General features: G+C 38.1%; 1 protein-coding gene across 1 annotated transcript in view; it reads right to left on the bottom strand.

Annotated features, from left to right (window-relative positions):
• Positions 1-9,225: 9,225 nt before the first annotated feature.
• rhbg (Rh family B glycoprotein) overlaps positions 9,226-21,245 on the bottom strand; it is a 90,789-nt gene continuing 78,769 nt past the window's right edge. Inside the window, exons 2-11 of the mRNA XM_082551133.1 lie at positions 17,611-17,919; positions 14,809-14,995; positions 13,890-14,040; positions 13,598-13,745; positions 13,140-13,306; positions 12,028-12,165; positions 11,598-11,731; positions 10,847-10,968; positions 10,485-10,558; positions 9,226-9,926 (exon numbers count right to left, since the gene is read on the bottom strand). Of these exons, the coding sequence (XP_082407259.1) occupies positions 9,834-9,926; positions 10,485-10,558; positions 10,847-10,968; positions 11,598-11,731; positions 12,028-12,165; positions 13,140-13,306; positions 13,598-13,745; positions 13,890-14,040; positions 14,809-14,995; positions 17,611-17,788 (1,392 nt within the window). The 5' untranslated portion in view covers positions 17,789-17,919 and the 3' untranslated portion in view covers positions 9,226-9,833. The remainder of the gene's footprint in view (positions 9,927-10,484; positions 10,559-10,846; positions 10,969-11,597; positions 11,732-12,027; positions 12,166-13,139; positions 13,307-13,597; positions 13,746-13,889; positions 14,041-14,808; positions 14,996-17,610; positions 17,920-21,245) is intronic.

Genomic DNA, 21,245 nt, shown 5'->3' with positions numbered 1-21,245 from the left:
ACAGAGTTGTGAATGGGAGAGAAAGAAGAGAGCTGCCAGCATGCCAAACAGTCGCTCCATTATTGATAACCAAACAGATGTGTCCAGTTTGGATTTAACATCTGACGCTAAATCTGGGCTAACGGTTTTTGTTGTCAGGGAAATACTGTAAACTGGCACCCAGACGCTCAACAGAGATGCAGAGTTATAGTGTGTAATATTGGCTTCATTCAGTTCAAATCAAACCTGTGTTTGCTTGTACATTGCCTTGCAGGTGAGCTCCCTTCCTTGCTTCATTGTTGGCTGTGAAAAGCCTTCAGCAGAAATCTAAAATACACCTTTTTGATTACGTTTATTTAATGACACCTCAGGTTTGAATGCACATTTTGAGGTTTATGCATGGGGAAAAAAGAGCTTTTGTGCAGCTTTAAGCTTCTTTGACTCAACATCGCCACCTATTGGTTTGACATTCACCCCATCAGCCACCTCTTGTCTCCCTGCTGTGCAGCACACAGCCTACTGTATTGTTCAGGCCACTAATTCATCCCAACAGCCCCTGCTGCTAATTTCCAACCACTGGCAAAATGCCATTGGCGGAAGTGGCAGTGTGCACTGCCTGTATCCATGCGCCACCGTGGGAGAGCAGCAAGAAAGTAGTGCCATATTTGTCCCAGTATGTCATCTGTTTAACACGCCTGATTGGCTTTCACACCATAGCCTTCTAATTAATATGCAGTGGCCCCTCGCCCCGCCTCTCCTTGCCATGCCCTAAGACAAAAGCGTATTGTGTGAGCACCTCCTGTTTTAATTACGCTCAAAAGGGAGCTGTGTGAAGGTTTTCAGTGTGTGTTCGTGCTGCATTTATGAATGCATGAGCAGCACTTGTCCACTTGTTTGTGTATATGTGTGTGTACACACGGTATGAAAAAGTACAGTATGTGCACCAAGGGAATCATAAAACAAGCACATTCGTCGTCATGTCATCCTGCACGTATGCTCCTGCTTGTGTGTGTGCGTGAGTGTGTGTGCATACTAAAATGAGAAGAATTGCAATTCCATTGCTAGGGGAGGAGCTGCTGCTGTTCTCTCCCACAGGAGAGAAAAAAGTGTTGTTGCTTGTTGCTTTTATGCAAATAGGCATCCAATAAAGGTTTTTTGGGAGAGCCACAAAGAGGGTTTGTGATCGGAGCACTGGGGAGAATGGGAGAGGTTAGGAGGGGTTATGGGGAAAAGACAGGGACAAAATTCCCATCGGCGTACCCAGACCCATCATGTTACATCTCTTCTCTGACTTTCTTTTTCCTCCTCTTTCTTTTCATCCCTCTTTTCCTCACATCCATGACCCAGTTATTAATTTGGTTGAGATTAGTCACTCGTTAATTAACGCACCCCCCTCAAATCTTTTAGTCTTTCATTCTTTCCTTCTTTTGATTGTATCAGATTCTGGCTATTTTCTTTTCCCCTTTTTTGTCTTTTCGGTGATGAGAATGAGGTAATGCACGGTGTGAGGGGAGTAAGAGAAGAGGCTCCTCGATTCCATCAGGGAGCCTTTCCAACACAGATAGTGAACACTTTAAAATAGGATGGTCTGAACTACTGAATTTAAAATTTGATTTCATAGACAGCTGAGATCTGGACTGATTGCTTAGATCTTCAAACAAATTCACTGAATTTCATCCTGGAAAATGACACACAGAACACGTTTCCACCTTTAAAAAGACCTTGTCTTGTCTTTATTCTTTTGTAGCTCTAGGATTTAGTGAAATTGAGCTCAGGGGTCTCTAATATGAGGCATACAATAAGATATATGCAGTAGTATTGAATAAATCGAGTCTGCTGTGTAAACAATTAAACAGTGAATAGTATGACCAGGAGCAAGATTCAGCTTGGAAAATTTTAAATTTAAACCCCCAGAATCTAGCTGGGAATATGTGTGGTTTGGCAAAAGTCTCTGACATTGTCCTGATTCTTCTGATTCATGTATGGCTTCCTGTAAAGCGGTTGTCTTGATGTCTTCTTCAATTCTCATGAACCAGCATGTTTAGTTGGTAGATTATGTATCGTAGTATTTCCTTTTTGGTTAAGCATATAGATGATTAATATTTCAGGCACACCCTTATCAGTAAGAACTTAAAACATCTAAACATTCCAATAAGACAACATTTTTTCTGAAACCAAATACAAAACGTTCCCTATGGACATAGAAACAATATTGTTGTACGCTATATATGTATGTATGTATGTATATATGTATGTATGTATGTATGTATATAAATATATATATATATATATGTTTTATTGCTTAATTAAACTTTTTCCCAGTCATCTACTGTGTATATCCTGTGCGCAGTATTCAGATGACTGCTGTTCTTCCAACTGTCTCAAGCTCTTTATATTCAGGTATTCAGTAGTTTTTGTTAACATGTGGCCAAGTTTGAGGATCAAATGCTGAATACTGAGCGTCATGATAACTTTAGACCGAGACCTGAGGTCAGCATTATTTACTTATATTAGCTTTTTACTTTGTTGTTAAAAGTCAGGCACAATAAAATGTTTATTATCCAACAAGGTGATGTTATTGATAAGGTCTCAACAAGAACGTCTTTACAAAGGAATTTCATTTAGAAAGGGCAGGTAAAAATAAATAAATACAAGAGTTTCTTTTATATCTGGATTCATAAGGGCCCAAATTAACATTAAGCTCAATACTGTAAAAGCAGACAAAACCAGAGACGTGATGGGTTCTGCTGTTCATTCATACTGTCATCTCTCTCTCTCTCTGAGCTTTTCCTGCTCTGCCAGCTAAACTAGCGTGACTTCATAGCTGCTCTCAGCCCCTGGTCTGGACATGCTGAGCCACATGCTCCCTCAGTGGCTCACTCAATTAAAAGGCCACAAAGCCCCCAACCTCTCCGACCTCTGCCGACCCCCTTGTGTCACGTATGTCCACAATGCAGCACAGTGGGATGTGTGCGGTGGAAGTGGCTGATCTGGAGCAGAGGGCTCATGAGGGGGTTGGAGGTTTGTGGTGCTGGGGTTGGTCAGTCCGCTTTTGTTCCAGTGGTGTCCAGCTTGCCCCCCCCTTCACCCCTGGTGTCTTTCATAAGGAGTGTGTAATAACTGCCTTTGTTGGTTTTTCCTCTTGTAATGGGTCCAGTGGGAGGCCTTGTTAGTGCACAGGGTGCTAAGCCAGGGGACCTCGCAGGAACTCTGGGATTAGAGGCTGCCCCATTCTGCCCTAAATGTGATCCTTCTCTGTCAGAATGGTCATTCAACCAGTGGATGAATGTTATTCTTTAGATCTTCCTAATTGCAAAAGCCTTTTTTGTTCTATCTAAAGGTCTTACGTTTCAGTTTACTTAGTTATCTAAGGGAGAATTAAAGGCCCAGTACGCAGCCTGAGGAAGGATAAAGAGAAGTATGAGTTATAGAGTGGCACATCAATGATATACTGACCTCAAAGAAATGAAGTAATAGAGACTTGTGGAATGAGGTCATAAGAAAGCTGTTTAGTAGCAGTAGCAGAAATTGACTTGCTGTTTCTGTGGATTTGAGATAAGACTTGGATGCATTTTGGTGTTGATGGGGGAGGGGGAGGGGGTAATTCCAGCACTTGGGTCTTAGTTTTAAAACAACAAGAAACTTTGGTTTCAACCACTTTTTATGTTTGATAACATTTTTTTCTTTTTTTCATCTAAGCTTGCTTTAAAATGACTTAAATGCCTACTTTAATTGCATTTTAAATAGTTAGCAACACTCTCAACTCTAATATCTATAAAATGGTGTTGAATTGATACAGTTAATTTAATCGTAAAAACCAAGAGGATAATAGTATTAAAACAGTGCTAAATAATGCATCCCTAACAATTTGCAACACCTCTATTTTTGAATGAGTTGCTATTAAGTTGCAAGTGACACAGTGATTATAACATATATATCAGGTCTTTGAAGCTAATGATGGCTAAAATATTTATCTTGGTTGAGAAAATTTTAAAACACACTTCCCTTAATTTCCAAAATGCCCGGGGATAGGGTGAGATAGATAGCTACATGTGCCCTACAAATTCATGGTGAATTTCTAACCCATGTTTGTATGTAATTTGGGCCATTATGAGTTCAACAAATCTTGAATTTTGTTCAAGAGAGAATATCTTCAAATCAGTATTTGCTCATGCTGGACTTGACGGGAGGTCCAGGTGTGACGGGTTGCACTCTGCTTTCACACGCAGGATTTGTCGACCACAGGCAAGCTATAAAAGAGGCCCATATTTGAGGGGCCCGAAATTAACACTGCCTCTACTTTTGTTGATTTGGCATTCATACAGCTAGCCATTTTTCAGGGAGGAAATTCAAGTGAAGCACTCCCATGTACTTGTGAAGCACACTGAAGGCAATTTCCCCTCAGTCAAGAGGCTAAAACCCACTCAAACTGAACTACTTCCTGCATTTAGTCAACACCCCACCACCGACACTGCTGCTCCATCATCACCCTGCTTAGCTGGCATCAGTCATAACCTCTTACTGGGGCTCTGCTCTTTCCAGAATGGTGACAAGGAGGCTACAACAACAGCTTTGTTTCTGAACCTAAACCACAATCACAGACATAAATCTCAAATGTGCATTTAAGTTTAGTTTTTGCATTACATCCTATGGTTTGTTTTCCCCTGCGAAGATTTTAAGTTGTAACGCTCAAGCAAAAATGTTTTCTGTGGTGTGGTGATTATACACACAGCTGACAAGTGCTGATTGGAGAGCTGATATGGCTTTTGGGATGACTTCAAAATTATAAGTGTGTGTTAAATTAACATTGATGAGTGTACACTTCTAAATGTACCTACAAAGTGTTTATATTTGTACTTGTGAGTGCAAATCGCAGCAAGACGTTTGCTTTTGAGGGTCTCAGCAAAGGCCATAAGCAGATGGAATAATCATGCAATCAAAAGATTATCACTGTAAATTAAGAAGTTAGGTAACCAAAGTGCATGAAGTTTTGCACTTTTAGATTTTACTTTTTCACTCAGGATTCAGAATTCATCATGGAACAAAGAAAGCACTGCGGGTTATGAAGAGACTCATCTCTGTGCTTGTCGTGTTAGGCCTCAATGCAGTAGTGCTCAATATTGTTGATTTTAATACATAGACTAAAATACACTATTGTTATCAAAGTAAATGCACAACAGTGGTTTGAATTATATCCATCATTCACAGTTGCAGAGTTCCACAGGTTTCTGTACTGGGACCAATAGTTTTTACATTATACATGCTTCCTTAGACAGTATCATTAGGAAACAATGCATACACTTTCATTGTTTGCTGATGATGTCCAGCAATGTCTAGCTATGAACCCAGATGACAAAAATCAATTAATTTAATTGAAGGGTGTCTTAAAGACAAAAAGCCCTGGATGTCCCACTATTTTCTGACAAAACTGAGCTTCCTGTTCTTGGCCATAAATATATTACAAACATGATGTCTAACCAGGTACTTACTCTGCATAAAATTACTTTGGCTTCCAGCAACGCTGAGAAATCCTGGAATCATTTTTGTTCAAGATATGTCCTCCAGTGTTTACAAACAAATGTAGGTATCGCTAAAATTAGAAACATTGTGTGTCAGAGTTATGCTAAAGAACTAGTTCATGCATTCATTACTGCTAGGCTAAAGTATTGCAATTCATTATTATAAGGTTGTTCTAAAAGTTCCCTAAAAAGCCTGACAGAGATATACACTTCTCCCATACATGCTTCTCTTCATCATCATCATTACTGGCCAAGGTGGCTAGCAAAACGACACTCATCTGTTACGATGATGTCAATGAAGCTCATTTATTTGCTAATGCTAGCTGTGTTTCCACGCAAAGTGCAGATAACTGATCTCAGAGCAGTGAAAGCTGAGCCAGAGGCAGTTTGCCTTGCACACTTGTCTCCTATCAATTTACAGTCAAAGACAGGAGGTTTATCCACAACATGCATCTACAATCAACCAGAAAAATTCTACCTGCCAAGCAGCTTGCCCAGCTCTAATCACTGTTAACAGGAGACCGACACGCCCATACGACAGAGAGAGCGATAGTTCCTATGAGCGTGAAACACGTGCAGTTTCCAGTGACAATAGCTGACTGTGGCCACATGATGGCAGTATTTTAAAGGATGAACTTTATTGTAGCCCTGTCCGAGATAAGAGGAGAGAGAAATCAATTTACTTTGGTATGTTAATTTATGTCTGTTGTTAGATTTAGCAAGGCAAGTACTGCTTAACTTGCTTGTCCCAATGATTCAGAGAATTTGTAATTAAAGAATGGGAGGTAAAGCCAACAGCTATTAGGCCATTTCCTGTGACGCCAGCTCCCAGTTTGGATTAAAGAGACAGATATTCGTTATAATTTTCAGATTAAACTCAAAACTTTACTTTTTTAAAAAAACAAAAACAAACAACCTTATAGTTAGACCTGGATCAGATAACCCTAAACTATCCCTTGTTTTTCTGCTATAAACTGACCTGCTAACCTGAACCTGAATTTTTGTACAATTTTTGTATTTATTTTATTTTTTAAATTTACATTTAACTACACTGGATTTTACACTTTTACTGCTCTATACTTCTGGATGTATTCCAAATACCACATTATAAAATTATCAAACTCTGATGGCCTTGTTTGCGAAAAACATTTTGAATTTCATGAATTAATAATTTGTGGTTTGAGGTACATTTCATGCTATCCCTTCATAAATGATGTATTTTCTTATAAATCTTATCAGGGTCTGATATCCTGTCAGTGTGTCAGATCAATATAGCAGTGTAAGCCTTACCCCATTATGGCCTCCACAGGACTGCAAGCAGACTAAGGGCTCCCACAGGGGACCAGGAGATCCTGAGGGAGCCTATTAATCCATTATGTTCACCTCCAGAGCAGTGTTAAGGATAACAATCACATACGAGCCGGAGGCAGGGCCACAGGAGGCTACAGCTGCTTAGGATGACCCGTGTTGCCTGGGGGGACTGATCAGCATCATTCCCATGCTGTGTCTTGCCCAGTGACCACATGTAGAGAAGTACAGTTATAAGGTCAAGAGCATATTATTTGTAGAAATTTGGATGAGATGTTATACTGAAAAGTGAAAAATCATGTGTTTTTAAAATTATATTTTACTGCTATATCAGAAAAAGTTAATATATTTTAACAATTTTACCAAAAAAATTCCATCATAATAATAATTATAAAAATGAATGAAGACAAAGACCTAAAATGTCCCAAAAAAGGAGAAAATATGGCCTTTCCTGTCCAGGCTTTATTTAGATTTATTATATATTTATTTATATACCAGCTCCCTAAAGGATCTACTTTGGGCAGTAGAGATTTAGTATCACCATTTTTTTTTCTATTATAATGATAGCTTTTGTACAAGCTTGACAACCTCAAAGGATCTTTACTTTTTTTTTTTTTTGTCATTGTCTTCAACATATTGCAGGTATGATGCCAAAGAAGCACATCACCAGAAGACATATTAGACAATAGAATAATTACCATAATCATGATTATTTTTCCTTGCATTTTAATTAGCCCTATGAAGCTCAATTAAGCTCTTCACTATAAGCGCCTATTCAGTAAACAGCTGTCCACCTGTCTTCTAGTTCTTGGGAAAAGGCTGTGGTGCCTGTTCACGCCAAGGAAACCATCACCAAACTGGGTGGGGGGTAAAACAAGGCCCCTGCAGCCTGTAAGGGGCCTCTTATATGAAGGGTGATTAATGCAATACAGTGGCAGGAAAACAACAGGGACATGGACTATATGCATGTATATAATCCAGACTGAAATTTGATGTGACTGATCAGAAAAAAAAAATTATAGATTGAATTTTGCTTGTTTAAACAAGCAAAAAGTGTTCTTGGCAAAGTTATCGGTTTGAAGAATACAATAAAATAAAATACATATATTAAAAAAGAATTAAATATTTTTTGTGAAATAGTATATAATATGTAACAATATGATCCAAAAAAATAAAAGTTCCACTATAGTGGACATAGTTATTATGATTGGAGCAAAGGAGGAAGTTGGGATGTGGTCAAACATTGGACTGGAGGTGGTCAGTTACCTATGTCACTTCTTGTCTAAAGCATGACATAAAGCATGTTGTTCTGTTTTACTTGTAATGTTCTAACTTGTTGGAATAAAATCAGGTAAAGTGGTTATGTTTCTAGATATAAACCATACTGCTGGAACATCCATACTAGCATCTCTTAAATGTATTGATGCATAAAATGAAGGCAGAAAAAAACCCCATTGTAGCTTCTGTTTGTATTCTTCTTTCCATTATTTGTAATAAACCTGTGTGTGGTTACCATCAATCAGTCCTGCAAAGAAAATATAAGGTTGCTATTTTTGTATATGTGCATTGTGAAAAGACACGCTGCATTAGGTACAAGGGTTCCTCATTGCATTCTAGAAAAAGAAACAAAGATGTGTACAAGTATATCTTAGGCACTGTAGACAAAGTTTGATAGTCACAAGGCAACATTTAAAAACTGATTAAAAACCATACAAATAAGAAGAACTCTGTTTTTTACATGATATACCATAATTATATTTATGGACAGTCATCTCAATGGACAAAACTGGATACCAATTGATAACTGATTCTACTGACTGGGGGCTGATGCAAGGGAATAAGTTATTACAGTATGTGTCCTTTTTTAAAAGTTCTTCATCACGATGCAAATCCTGTCAAGTCTTTGTTGCTGCCAACAATAAAACAAAGTTTGCACACATGCTTTGTTTTTGATAGCGTTTCTGCACTTCTTTAGTGGCATTAAGCACCTCTCATACAGAGGTGACCATGTCTTGTGAGGACACCTGCTTTCTTTGGTTGTTTCATCCTTGAAACAGAAACTGTGTAAATTACTTGTGAGAGACAAATCCCATATGAATTGAAAGCATTAACCCATCCTGTCATTATTGCTATGCAGTCATTAAGCCTTCAAGACAAAAGAACTAATGATGACTGGCCTTCATCATAATAAGCAGAGACTTGATTACATAGCTCCTTGCCTTCCTACCATATTCTATAAAATTACTAAATCTTATAAGAGGCTAAAGAGAGCCAGACCTTTCTATGTTTCATTCTGATGGCCATTTTTTGATTATGATGATCAATAACTGAATGCAATTTGTTTTTATCCCTATTGTTTTTGACCCCATTAACAAAAAAGTGCACCCACGTAGTCATAAATATTAAATGAGACACAATGCACATTTGAAATATTTATTTTGCCAAAAATATTACGATATTGCTTTTCAAAATTATTTAACTTTAGATGTAACCTTCCTTAGGTCAGTCTCGTAAATGTTAAAATGTGTGTCATACTAACCAAATAGATGTACATAACTATAAAAAACAACATATTGTTGAAGAATAATAGTGGTAATAAGTAATGTTCTGAAGGTATTTTTTATTAGATGTCTGTCTTTGGTTTGGATTGTCTGTAAAACTTGTATTTTGTAACAATACCTTGCTTTAGGAAACAATTACAAAGCACCTCTCATCAAATGGACACCTCATTTGGAAATGCAGCCTTTCCGCAGGCCAGTAGCACACAGTGATGGAGCTCTAGATCGACATCTAGTGGTTGAAACTGTCTAGATTAAACGGACACTTGTGTTCTTTTTAGTTTTAGTTTTTTGGGGATTTTTTGAAAAGCAAAGATGTGAATAAAAATGTAAAGCCTTCTAAAACAGCACATTTTGACAAATTTACATTAACATTAGTACAACATAGGTAGCTTTATATATTTTCTTAGAAGGGTCTATAATCTCACAGTGTGTGTGCCTGGTTCTGTCTTTCTGTGTCTTTTTGTGTCTAGTTGAGCTTCTCAGTCTCCTCTGGCTTTGCGAACTCTTCTGTCTTCACAGTGGTCAACTGGCCCTCATGACCTTCCTCGTCCCCTGGTACCTGACAGATAGCAGGAGATTATTGAGTTTCCAGACTTACGATATCAACTGGTCTCAAACATCCTTCCATTTCCCACTATGTCACGATTCAAGGCACTCATTAGTAGCTGCTTCTTGGTTTAATGGTATTAATTGTCTACTGGTTCACTGTATCTAAATGTCAGATGGATTGCAAAAATGGAACAAATTCTTTTAAACGTGTGGTAATTCAAATATTCATATACACAAACTCAAAAGCACCAAGGGCAACACAAATCTAAATGACGTCAGCCCAAAGTAATCAGATTCTGTGTAATAAACCAGGCTGATCATAAATTGTAGTGGTGAATTTGCTCCACCTGGTGATTCAACAGCTTTACTAGCTATGAACATATAACCGTCTTTGACATCTGATTGTTGGTGAAACACTCCCATCTTGTGGCAAAATTAGGTACTGCTCTGTTTGCAGCAGGGAAGTCTGAATCTTAAACTCCACGTAGCCTGTAGTATAGTTGCAGTGTTTCTTTGGCTCTGGACAGATACAGAGTTTAGAAGTTTCTAAAAGCTTCTTTGAACTTACTTCCCAGTAGATGCTGTCCTCAAAACACGAGGCGTCAGAAGGAGCTCCATAGATGGGCAACTTCATAATGAAACCTAAACAAAAGATTATCTGTATTAATCTTTTTTTCTTAATTAAGATTTTTAAGAAGTTATTAAGATATAAGTTGAAAGCAAGGTTTTGGGTTTCTGCTGACTATTAAATTATAAATCTTGAGATATCGTTTACATAACATTTTTTGTTTTTTACTGATCTGGTACCTCACAGGTCACAAAAGTCCAGTAGATTGTATTTTATGTTTTGTATCAGGTACTTTAAAAGTACCTGATATTCAATCAAAGGAGTATTAAAAAAAAAAAACTAAAGGAGGGATGTGAACCTACCAACAAGAAGCCCTCCCACCAGGGCCATGCCTAAAGTGACAGCAAGGGAGATGGCCTGAATCCCGCCTTGGGAAGATGCGCTTCTCCCATCAGGTGCCACCATAGGGAACACGTCTTCCAAACTAAAATTGGCACAGAGGAAAAATATCAAGTAAGTTCACATTTAATTTATAGAATGGCTGGATGGATTTTTCACTCTAAAAATCGCACACCTCCACATCCAAAATATTTCCACCCCATTGCAATCCCCAACAATGAAAGGAGCAGGTTGAAGAAAGCCTTCAGTTTTCTGCATGATGATTTCTGATTTGTAAATCATCAAAAGAATGATTAATATGTATATATGATTACATTTTATATATATATAACATTTTAAATCAAATATTTTTAATGTTCTTTTATATCCTGGTCTTGACAGTTCATAACTTAGAACATATGCTAAAGTACATATTTGTTTTGTATTTGTTCTTACAAAATTATGTTTCAAATTCTATTTTCACTCGTGTTCTTTGCCATATGCTCTCAACTCAGATCGCTTCAAGATGTTTATTGGTAGTGCTCCTTTTTTCTCTATACTAGTAGAAGTAAAAAATTAGATGTTGCTGTGTTCCTTTAAATCAACATTCTGTATTGTTATTTATGTTCTCCCTTATCTTTTATTGCAATATTCTTTGCGGGGGGAAAGGTCAACATAATATTTGACCTTACACCTTTTTCTTTTTTTCAAACAAATACAAAAAGAAATTTTTACCCGTCGCCATAAATCTCCTTGGTAGCCAGAGAAGCAGTGACCGCTCCCACAATAGCGCCCATAACACCGGGCATACCATGTAGGTTGTGAACCCCACAGGTGTCTTGGATCTTCAGCTTGCTCTCCAGGATGGGCTGATGGAGAGAAAACAAAATGAGAGGATTATGTGGCAGTGTTTGTTTTGTGGATGAAACTGTTTTGTGGATGAAACCCATTCAAGTTAATAATATTTTCAGTAAAAATGAATTCATTTTAGTGTTTTTTAACCCACTTTTTTAACAACCTGAAAACATAAATTAGCACATACATATTTTTGAAAAATTCACCAAAATTGTGTGTTTTAGCAACCAGTTTTTGTTTCTTTCCCTTCCACAAGTACATCACAGTTCCTTGTCTGATTTATTAAACATGAAAACTGAATCATCCTTACTGAGAGGTACTTGTAGCCCAGAACAGAGATGATACCAGCCAAGAAACCAACAATCATGGAGCCAAAAGGAGTCAGCATCATTTCTCCAGCTGTTCCTGCTGCCACTCCACCGGCCAGTGCAGCGTTTTGAATGTGGACCTAAAATAGTGACAGAAGGACTTTTAATAATGCATCACATAATGCAGAATGTAAAGATTTTAATATCTGTAGAAGAGACCTACAAAATAATAAATGAACAGATGAGACCATCAGACGTGAGCACCAAGAACTGTAAGATAATTCATCTTTCTCTAGCATACTGGTTTTGCACCACGTGCTAGTAAATAGGTGGACGATATTACAGACAAGCTGATTCCTTCCAGTGATTGGTTTGTCTTTACTGTCAGCAGGTTGTGTGGCATGTCTGTCCCCTTTGTCAATTTCACGAGCTGTTTATATTTCCCTCTTTGGTTTGATTCAAATCAGCACGGGAATGTCTCGCCTTGACTTCTTACTGTTAACGGATGGGCTTGACAACAAGCACATGTGACTAACTGACAGTGTCATCTTTGAGGAGGGAGTGTACCGTCAGCTGACACGTTTGTCAGTTTTTATCACAAGTGACTCTGTCGTGACCCGGATCAGCTGACTTTGACATTGCTGACAGGAGGGAAAGACCTAGTTCTTTCATTACTTTGTCTTGACCACACCCTCCCTTCACCGTGTTAATACTGATTGTGCACTTCTTCTGACCTCTACAGATGTTAAGAATATTTTTAATTATATTTTTTATTCTTAAACCTTTACCCCATAAAGAAGACATTTGACAACCTCCCCTAAACCATTATAATAAGTTTCACACCTTAGTATGGATCAATAAAAATGTGGATTGATGTCCACTAGACTGCTTTCTGTGTTTTACTAAGGGTAGCTGCATAGGCAGAGACCACCCAGGCTAACTTCTAATGCAATCTCAGTTCCACATCTTTGTTCCAAAAGGAGGCCTGAAATATGACAGTTTAGAAATAAGCTTCAAGGGAAACTCCTATTAGGCTTTCAAGTGGTAAAGAGTTAAGGTGAATTGCTTTTTGAAGCTACAATTCAAGTCATAAATTATAATTTTGTATCCTCACCATGTCCAGTTTGCCATCATGAGCTGTGAGGGCAGACATGGCATAAGTAGACAGAGTGCAGGCTGCCAGGGAGTAGTAGGTGTTCAATGCTGTACGATGCTGATCGTCTCCGTGAGCTGTGATGGCAGAGTTGAAGCTGGGCCAGAACATCCACAGGTAGAGAGTACCTATTTACAACCAGTATAGAAAAGACAACATTTTAATATTTCATCAATACAGTAGTTTTGATTTAAATATACACTTTGAAACTACTCAAAATATAACTGTTCCTGTTTCAAATACTATAGAGTGTTTCTATGTGTTGTTATTTGGGTGATTACAGACAGTTCATGATAATAGCGCCTGGCAAGCACCTGGCAGCACAAGTGACCAAAGAGTTACTATTAAATTAGACAACTATACATATAATAAGGAACATTTAGTATTTGTATTTCACAGAAGTAGTTGCAGGTGTTTACCGATCATAGCAAACATATCAGAGTGGTAGACTGAGCTGTTCTTGTGTTTGCTCTTGTCCAGCTTGGGTCGGTACAAGACTCGAGCCACCATCAGGCCAAAGTAGGCTCCAAATGTGTGAATGGTCATCGAGCCACCAGCATCTCTGGTCTGGAACAGGCCAGGAGTAATAATGATGAAAATAGGTGACAATTCAGATATGCATTGTGCATTTTAGGCCAAAGTCTTCAGTCCCAGTCTTTAATTATGTAGTTAATGTTTTCATAATATGAATATCTTTATACAGTAACTTACTCCAAGAAGGCTCAGCAGGATGAACTCATTGACTGCAAACAGTGTGACCTCAAACACAGCCATAACAAGCAACTGGACAGGACTTGTTTTACCCAGAACAGCTCCAAATGAGATCAGCACAGAGCCGGTGCAGAAATCAGCATTGATCATACTGAAAGAAACAAAAATGTAAAAAAAAAACCCCCCAAAAAACAATTGAATTCATTCAAAAAATGAATTTCAGAAACATAAACTTCACAGCACAAAGACAACATAACAAAATACAATGCATCTCTTCTAATCCACAGATTTATTTTGTAATTTGCATGATGTGACATATTTTGTAGCATTCCAGTTTTTCTCAGCATTTAGAAAACCTTTTCAGTATGTTCATACTCAAAACTACTCTTGCTACCTAGAGTGAATACCAATTTTTTGTTTTGTTTTGGGTTTTTTTGCATTCATCAAGTGATAAGAGTATTGACAGTTTACTACATCCAGGTAACCAAAGATGTATTCAGGCTGCTTTAAATGCAGGATATGCAATTGGTCACACAGTGAAGGTGAACAATATTTCTAGGAATTGCTTAACCATGAGGCATTAACACTGCAAAAGTAGTTAGCCACTCCTATAGTTTTGACAAAGAATATTCTGTCCCCCTTGTCATAAGAAAAGGCTAAAATAAGACCTTTATTGCCATTATTTTATAGTACACAATGTGCCAGTCTCACAGGCAGAAATCAAGACTAGCTCTAGAATAACAAATGAAACTGATTTGTTTGTACATGTATTTGCACGGGTTAAATTGTTTGCACTCGTGTTTATGATTGTAACTAAGAGGATTAAGCGTCAAGAAAAAATTCTATCCTTATCCTATGTATTTTGCATATTCTGTATGTGTTTGGGTGCACATTCATATATGCATGGTTATCCACATACCTCTCCACTCCAACGTGGATTTTGCCTCCATGCATACCATGGAAGAAACCCTGCATAAGTGTGGCCCACTGTAAGGCTAAAGCTGCAATCAGGAAATTGAAACCAACACTGCTGAAGCCATAACGCTGGAGGAAAGTCATGAGGAAACCGAAACCAATGAAGATCATTACGTGTACATCCTGGAAACCTGGAAAGTGTGGATGAAAAGAGTTAAAAAATGAGAAACCAAGTGGTGAAATAACGAAGTACCTGGCATTTAAAACATTTTCCCCTCATGTTTTTTTTAAATCAAACTACAATTAATTTTTTGTTGGTCAGAGGAATTCCAACAGCACTTCAGGGAGGATATCACTCGCTTGGATTGGTCTGGAATGTTTTCCTCAATAGCTACTCTCAACAAACTCACTCAATCATTGCCAGCGACACTATGACTCGAGGGCTTTGTAGTCTAGAAGAAAACACAAACTGAATGGCTACTTACATAAGCTTTGGTTAACTGGAACAACAGGTTAAGCTGTGAAACATCCTACTGATTCTTGGATCATCACTTTATCACTTGTATTGTGTGAAAAACTAGCTTTTGCGACAAGAGAGCATATGAAACTGAACTGTCTAAACTTGCACCCGGGTGTTTCCATGTATGTTTATCTATTTGTCTGATATTTCCAAACACAAAATTGCACTGTGCTTTGCCTGCTGTCACTATGGTAATGGTTAACTGGCAGGACCATGCAGAGGTGTTGTCTTCATTGCTGTTTTGGCCCAGATGCAGTTCTCAGTAGTTCCTAGTTGACGCCATACAGTAAAAGCAATAATACGCTTCACTGGGTTGAGTTAGATTCTATTATTTGGCTTCTGCTTAACCTTTAGTAATAACTATATAACCCAGCTTATTTGTATGTTTCCACATTGCATTGAATTCAAAACGCTAATATTGTCACTCATTTATTTATTTCTACTTTGGTTTTAAAAAAAGAAATAGTTCAGGTAAACTATTGCACAAGAGTTTGTTCAATAGCACAGTTCTCAACTATAGTTCCTCGGTTAGATCATTTCTGTTTTTTTTCCAAACCTACCCATGCAAGTGTTTTTCCAGTGAAACTTATATGTCACTGGTTTTCATAAGAGCATACTTCAGAGAAAGTCCACATTAGGTCTTCATTTTAACTATAAGTTGTGACCTGTGTGTTTGTCTTTCTGGAGGACAGTCCAGTAAAACACAGGCTTTGTACAGTGTAAACTTCTATGTTTACTGTACATTTTTTTTCCTAAGAATGAAATAAGGGTAAACCATGTAGGTTTTCCATACACACAGGTGAAGTTTTCTTTCATCTCCCAGGATATTGAGGGTGTCAGACTTCAATACACCACTATGAACCTTTTGTCTCTGCTTATTTTTCTTATTTTATGAATTTTAATCTATTAATCCTGTACTGTTTGAGGCAGAGCTGAAGAAAATAGTTGTTATTTGGTCAAAGCTTTGTTAAAAGTACAGTTTGTAATGTTTCATTTTGTCCTGCGACATTTCACATTGATTGATGTGTCAAAATGCAGTGGCTATGCTAACCAACTGATAACAGTCAAGTTATTAGTTTAGCTCACCAAACACATTTCCCACGTGTGGGACTAATAAAGGTGTATCGTCCAGTGCAAAATTAGAGGGTCATGTAATAACTACGTAAAAAAATATTGCTGACCTTGTGGCTTTATTAGTTCCTGTAATTCAGTTTTGAAGTCACATGTAACCTAATTCTGCTGCAGTGTTCTGAAAGGTGACTTTCAATAGGCCTGATCTAATAGGCCAGGGCAGGATCAACACCCAAGTTAGCTGCCTGCAGGTGGGAGGTGGCTTGTAAAGACCCCAGATTCTCTTCGCAGAATGCTGTCTGATTTGTTAACACACGCCCAGCCTAACACAAAGCTCCATCTTAACGAATATGCCCAACTGCTAAGCTAGAACTTTGTGCTCCCTGACTTCTAAGAACTTCAGTGTTAAGTTTACCAATGTAAATGAAAGAAACAAAACGCCTATTTTCCATTATTAAGTCTACAACATTTCATTTTAGGTTCGGCTTAAAATATAATTCCTTCCTGGAAGTCCTATATATTGTCCTCTTGTGATAAGCAAAATGTGTATTTTATTATGGCTTCATGTTGATTAAATATAAATAAAATTAAATGCAATAAGAGTGGAAATACAATCATTTTAAGTTACTACTTAAAACTGACCACAAATCTATACTTTTATGTATCCAATGAGTGCCCCTATAAAAGTTTTTTGTTGTTGTTGTTTTTGCCACTACTGGGCAACGTAAATCACAAAGTTAACAAATAGCGAGGACAATGTTTTTGCCTGCATGCGACAGCAGTGGACTGGAAGACATTTCCATGAAATGTTCACTCATAATGAATAGGACTCTTCCAATTAGGGAAAAGAGAGCTGGTGAAATGCAATTCAGCAGATTTTTCCCCTTTAATGCAGATGAGAACATTTGTGTTTTGTTGAAAAAACAGTTGCATGCAATGATGAATTACGCAACAGTCCTAAAATAAGTGCACAGTGAGGCCATGTCTCAAAACAACAGGTAACAAAGAGAACCACTTTAACATATATCGGCCTTTGAAACTCTTAAATAAATTGCCGATAGGCTTAAGAACAAGGCAGAGGCAAGCTTACTATTACTACAGTATTATTTCGTTTTTTGGTTTACACTAATCTGTAATATGCTATGTGCAAAAATAACGTTATATTAAGTAGGAGCAATGCACAAATTTTCCTTTCCATATCTACAAAACACTCACTTGGGTAGCGGTAGTAGAAATCGTTGTCATATTCACTGTGGTTCGAATGGTGCCACTTCTTTGCATCTGTCTCTTTGTCATACTCCACCAGCACCCCAAAGAGGATGATGAGGATGATCTCCAGGATGAAGCAGGTGATCGGCAGTTTCAGCCGCATGTTGGTATTTGTGTCTGTCATGTTTTCTTTCCGGTGAGATGAAGACGAGAAATTTAATGAGGCTTGTTCTTCATGAAATTAATTACAGCTCTAGCACAGAGCGTTGGACACACTGTCTCTCTCACACTCAGGGGCGTGTGAGAGTGGAAGAACTAGCTCACAGACAAACACAAGCGCTGATGTGTTTTTCATCTCTTGGGACACACCTACCGGACCTAAAATGGCATAATTAATATTATTCCCGCCCCCTTCTACTTTACTTTTTAAGGTGGTTTGAAGTGCTGGAGTTCAGCAAATACGTTTATAATAAGTAATAATCCAGTACTTTTGATAGATACAGCTTGGTAATTTGTGTTTCTAGTGTTTTAGACACTAATTTATGGCTAATAAGTTTAAGCTAGTTTAAACTAGTAGCTTAACACTTAGTTAAACCACTAGTTTATGGCTGCTGGATTACCACATTTTAGCCAGCAGCATGAGATTTAAGTGTCATTTTTATTTTCTGTGTGCACTTGCCATCATATATTATTGCAATTTGGCAGCAGCCACTCCTTCATTCATACAGCATACAGTTTGAGACAGTTTCTGTTCTGTATTTGTGTTTCATGCTAAAAGCAGAGATAATGCATGAACAAGTTCCTGAAAGTTCCTGAGACAATTCACTCACACACTCACTCTGTTTGGATAGGTTTGCCCACAAAAACTACTTTGCTGTGGTTACTGAAAAAATATACCGTTTGGTTATGAAGCACCCCAATTAGCATTAAAAAAATTAAGCCACTGGAGTTCCTGGATTAGCCACTTAGGGCTGACTCATATGTTTACAGATGGGTAAAGAAAAACAAAAAACAACAAATAAGAGGTGACAAAAAGTCCAGACTTAACAAAACTTAAAGCACAGCTCTTTTACTCAGTGTGATTGTTTTTAATGTACTCTTAATTTGATCTGTTATTGTATATTTTACACATGTTTGTATGGGATATTGTATTTGTTTTAAATGTTATATACCTATGTGGTATGTGACTTTTGTTGCTATGATGCCAGGTCTCTCTTGTAAATGAGATTTTTAATCTCAATGAGATTTTTACCTGGATAAATAAAGGATTAATAAAAAACAGTCATCCTGTCTTTGAGGATGCACAGCGGATCTTCTGTTCTCTCAGCGATCAAAAAAACTGTAGCCACCATGGCCTACTACTCATACAACTGTCAATTAAAATCACACAGGATGAGTTCAGAAGGAAAGGGGCAAGAAGCCAGAATCAGCAAATACATATAGGGTTTTATCATTTAAAAGATTTGTAAATGGTAAATGGCCTGCATTTGTATAGCGCTTTTCTAGTCCTTAAGGACTCCAAAGCGCTTTACACTACATTCAGTCATTCACCCATTCACACACACATTCACACACTAGACCATTAAAAGAAAAAAAAAACTTATTTGCACAAAGTATTAACACCAATTGCCCTGATTTAATTACAAATCCACTATAAATAAATGGGATCCCACAGGAACTCAACACCTCCCCACTGCAACTGTAGCTAGCACTGCAACCAAATTACACAATCCTATACACAGAAAATCCTTACATCACGAACAATTATACAAAGCACAACACCTAGTATTAGCTCCGACTCAGGAATTGTGCCATACCCAACTATAATATTGCACCATTGCCAGGTGACAGAAAAACAAACCAAAAAAACAACATCCACAGTAATAAAACAAGGGCCTTTTATCCTATTTGAAAGTAATACCATGGAAAAAAAGGAAAATGCGGGGGGGGGTGGGGGGGGGGGGGGGGTGGTTAAAAAGCATGAGAAGAAGAAAATAGAATAAGTATCATATAAATAAATTACACATAATTATACTTAGTAAAAAGTATACATGACCTAAAACATTCATTTTGCACCTTAAACCTGTACTGAAAGGTCTGTATGGCAATCAAATCTTCTCTAACGAGTCTCTGTTTGAACACTGCTGAGATAAATGCACATAGTAGAAGCAATAATCGTGATATTCTCACGTGATAAAGCTACAGTTCTTCAGCTGCTGCATTGCTTATCATGACTTTGTAGCATCCCACAAGCACATTTGCGCATAACCACAGTTCTGCATCAGAACAAGAGAGAAACGATGAGCCTCGCTACTACTTCCAATATATACTATTCCTTCTATCTCCTGGTTCCAAATAGAGTCTGTTTTGAAAGGTCACTGTCCCTTTGATAAGTTACAGCCAGGGCTTAAATAAATGTGGGACCATAAAAGTACTGACACCATCAAGGATCAGTGGGTTTCTAGTTGGGCCATCTGCAGTTTTATTTACACAGTGGAAGATGAAACAGATTACAGTGGTTTCCTGCGTGGCGTTCTCACTTGGGGTTGGCTCTCACAGTGGTGTTTTTGTGTCTGCTTAGGTGTAGCAAACTTAATTAAAAACGTATAGATAATATCTTATTTCATAGTGTAATCTTCACATTTTTTTTATCCAAACACAATCTCTGTTGATTCACCCATTAATTATATTCACAGTATGGCCCCTATAGCCAGTGTAGCCAAAGGTAGTGTGGCCACTATTAACTCTTCTCCAGCAGATTGTACCAAGCAGCAGGAAAAACCTGATCACTAGGTGCCCGTGAGGAGGACGTGTAGTCCTAAACAGAGGCCCACAGCACACGACCAACCCATTCATGTCTCTCATCCTTGTCCCCCAGTCTGTGACACACCCACTGAAGAGACGGTAACCATCCTATTTTGGATAGAGCAAAATGTGACTAAATAGTTTAGACCAGGAAGCAAATGTAACAGTGTAGTATTATTCCACTTGCCACAAATGTTACTGCAACCTAGCCTCACCTAACTGGCCACACCAGGGGGTGTGGCCAGTTAGGTGAGGCTGGCTGCAGTAATCGCTGCCAGTCTGCCGTAGCCGTACGACAGTGTGCTATGCGGAGTGGTGTGGGGTCAGCCCTTTGATCTGATACAACACCGTTGTGCCCATTCAGGAAATAAAGTAGCAAGGATAGATCAGAGACTCCTTGTCTTCTTAAAAACGCAACACAACGCAGAGTCGAGGAGTCTGTTTGGGCTGAACTGTTGCAGCGGGGTGAAGCAGAAACCGGTTACACAAAGTTGCAGTCTTACACGCCTCTCTGCAGCTTCGTTCCTCTTGTTATTCCCCTAAAACCATATCCCCTTAGAGACTGTGTCTGCTCTGAATGTGTGCTAAAGAGTAAAACAGTAAAATGTGAAACATTAAGCATTAGGTCTCTTTCTTCTGAGTCCTTGTTAGTACAAAAACGAATAATCTCCTGTTACTGCTGCTTAATGCAATTTACCGCAACACTTGCATGCACGTACATTTCACACTTTAAAGAGGTCTCAAACAAAGACCTGCTAATTCACTTCTTATGCTTTTGGCATCCTACTTATGTTGCCAGACTTTAATCACATACAAAAAGACAAGATAAGGCAAAA

Source organism: Aulonocara stuartgranti, assembly GCF_965226115.1.
Source record: "Aulonocara stuartgranti genome assembly, chromosome: 11".
Classification (NCBI taxonomy): domain Eukaryota; kingdom Metazoa; phylum Chordata; class Actinopteri; order Cichliformes; family Cichlidae; genus Aulonocara; species Aulonocara stuartgranti.
This window is presented reverse-complemented; position numbering and strand designations above follow the sequence as displayed.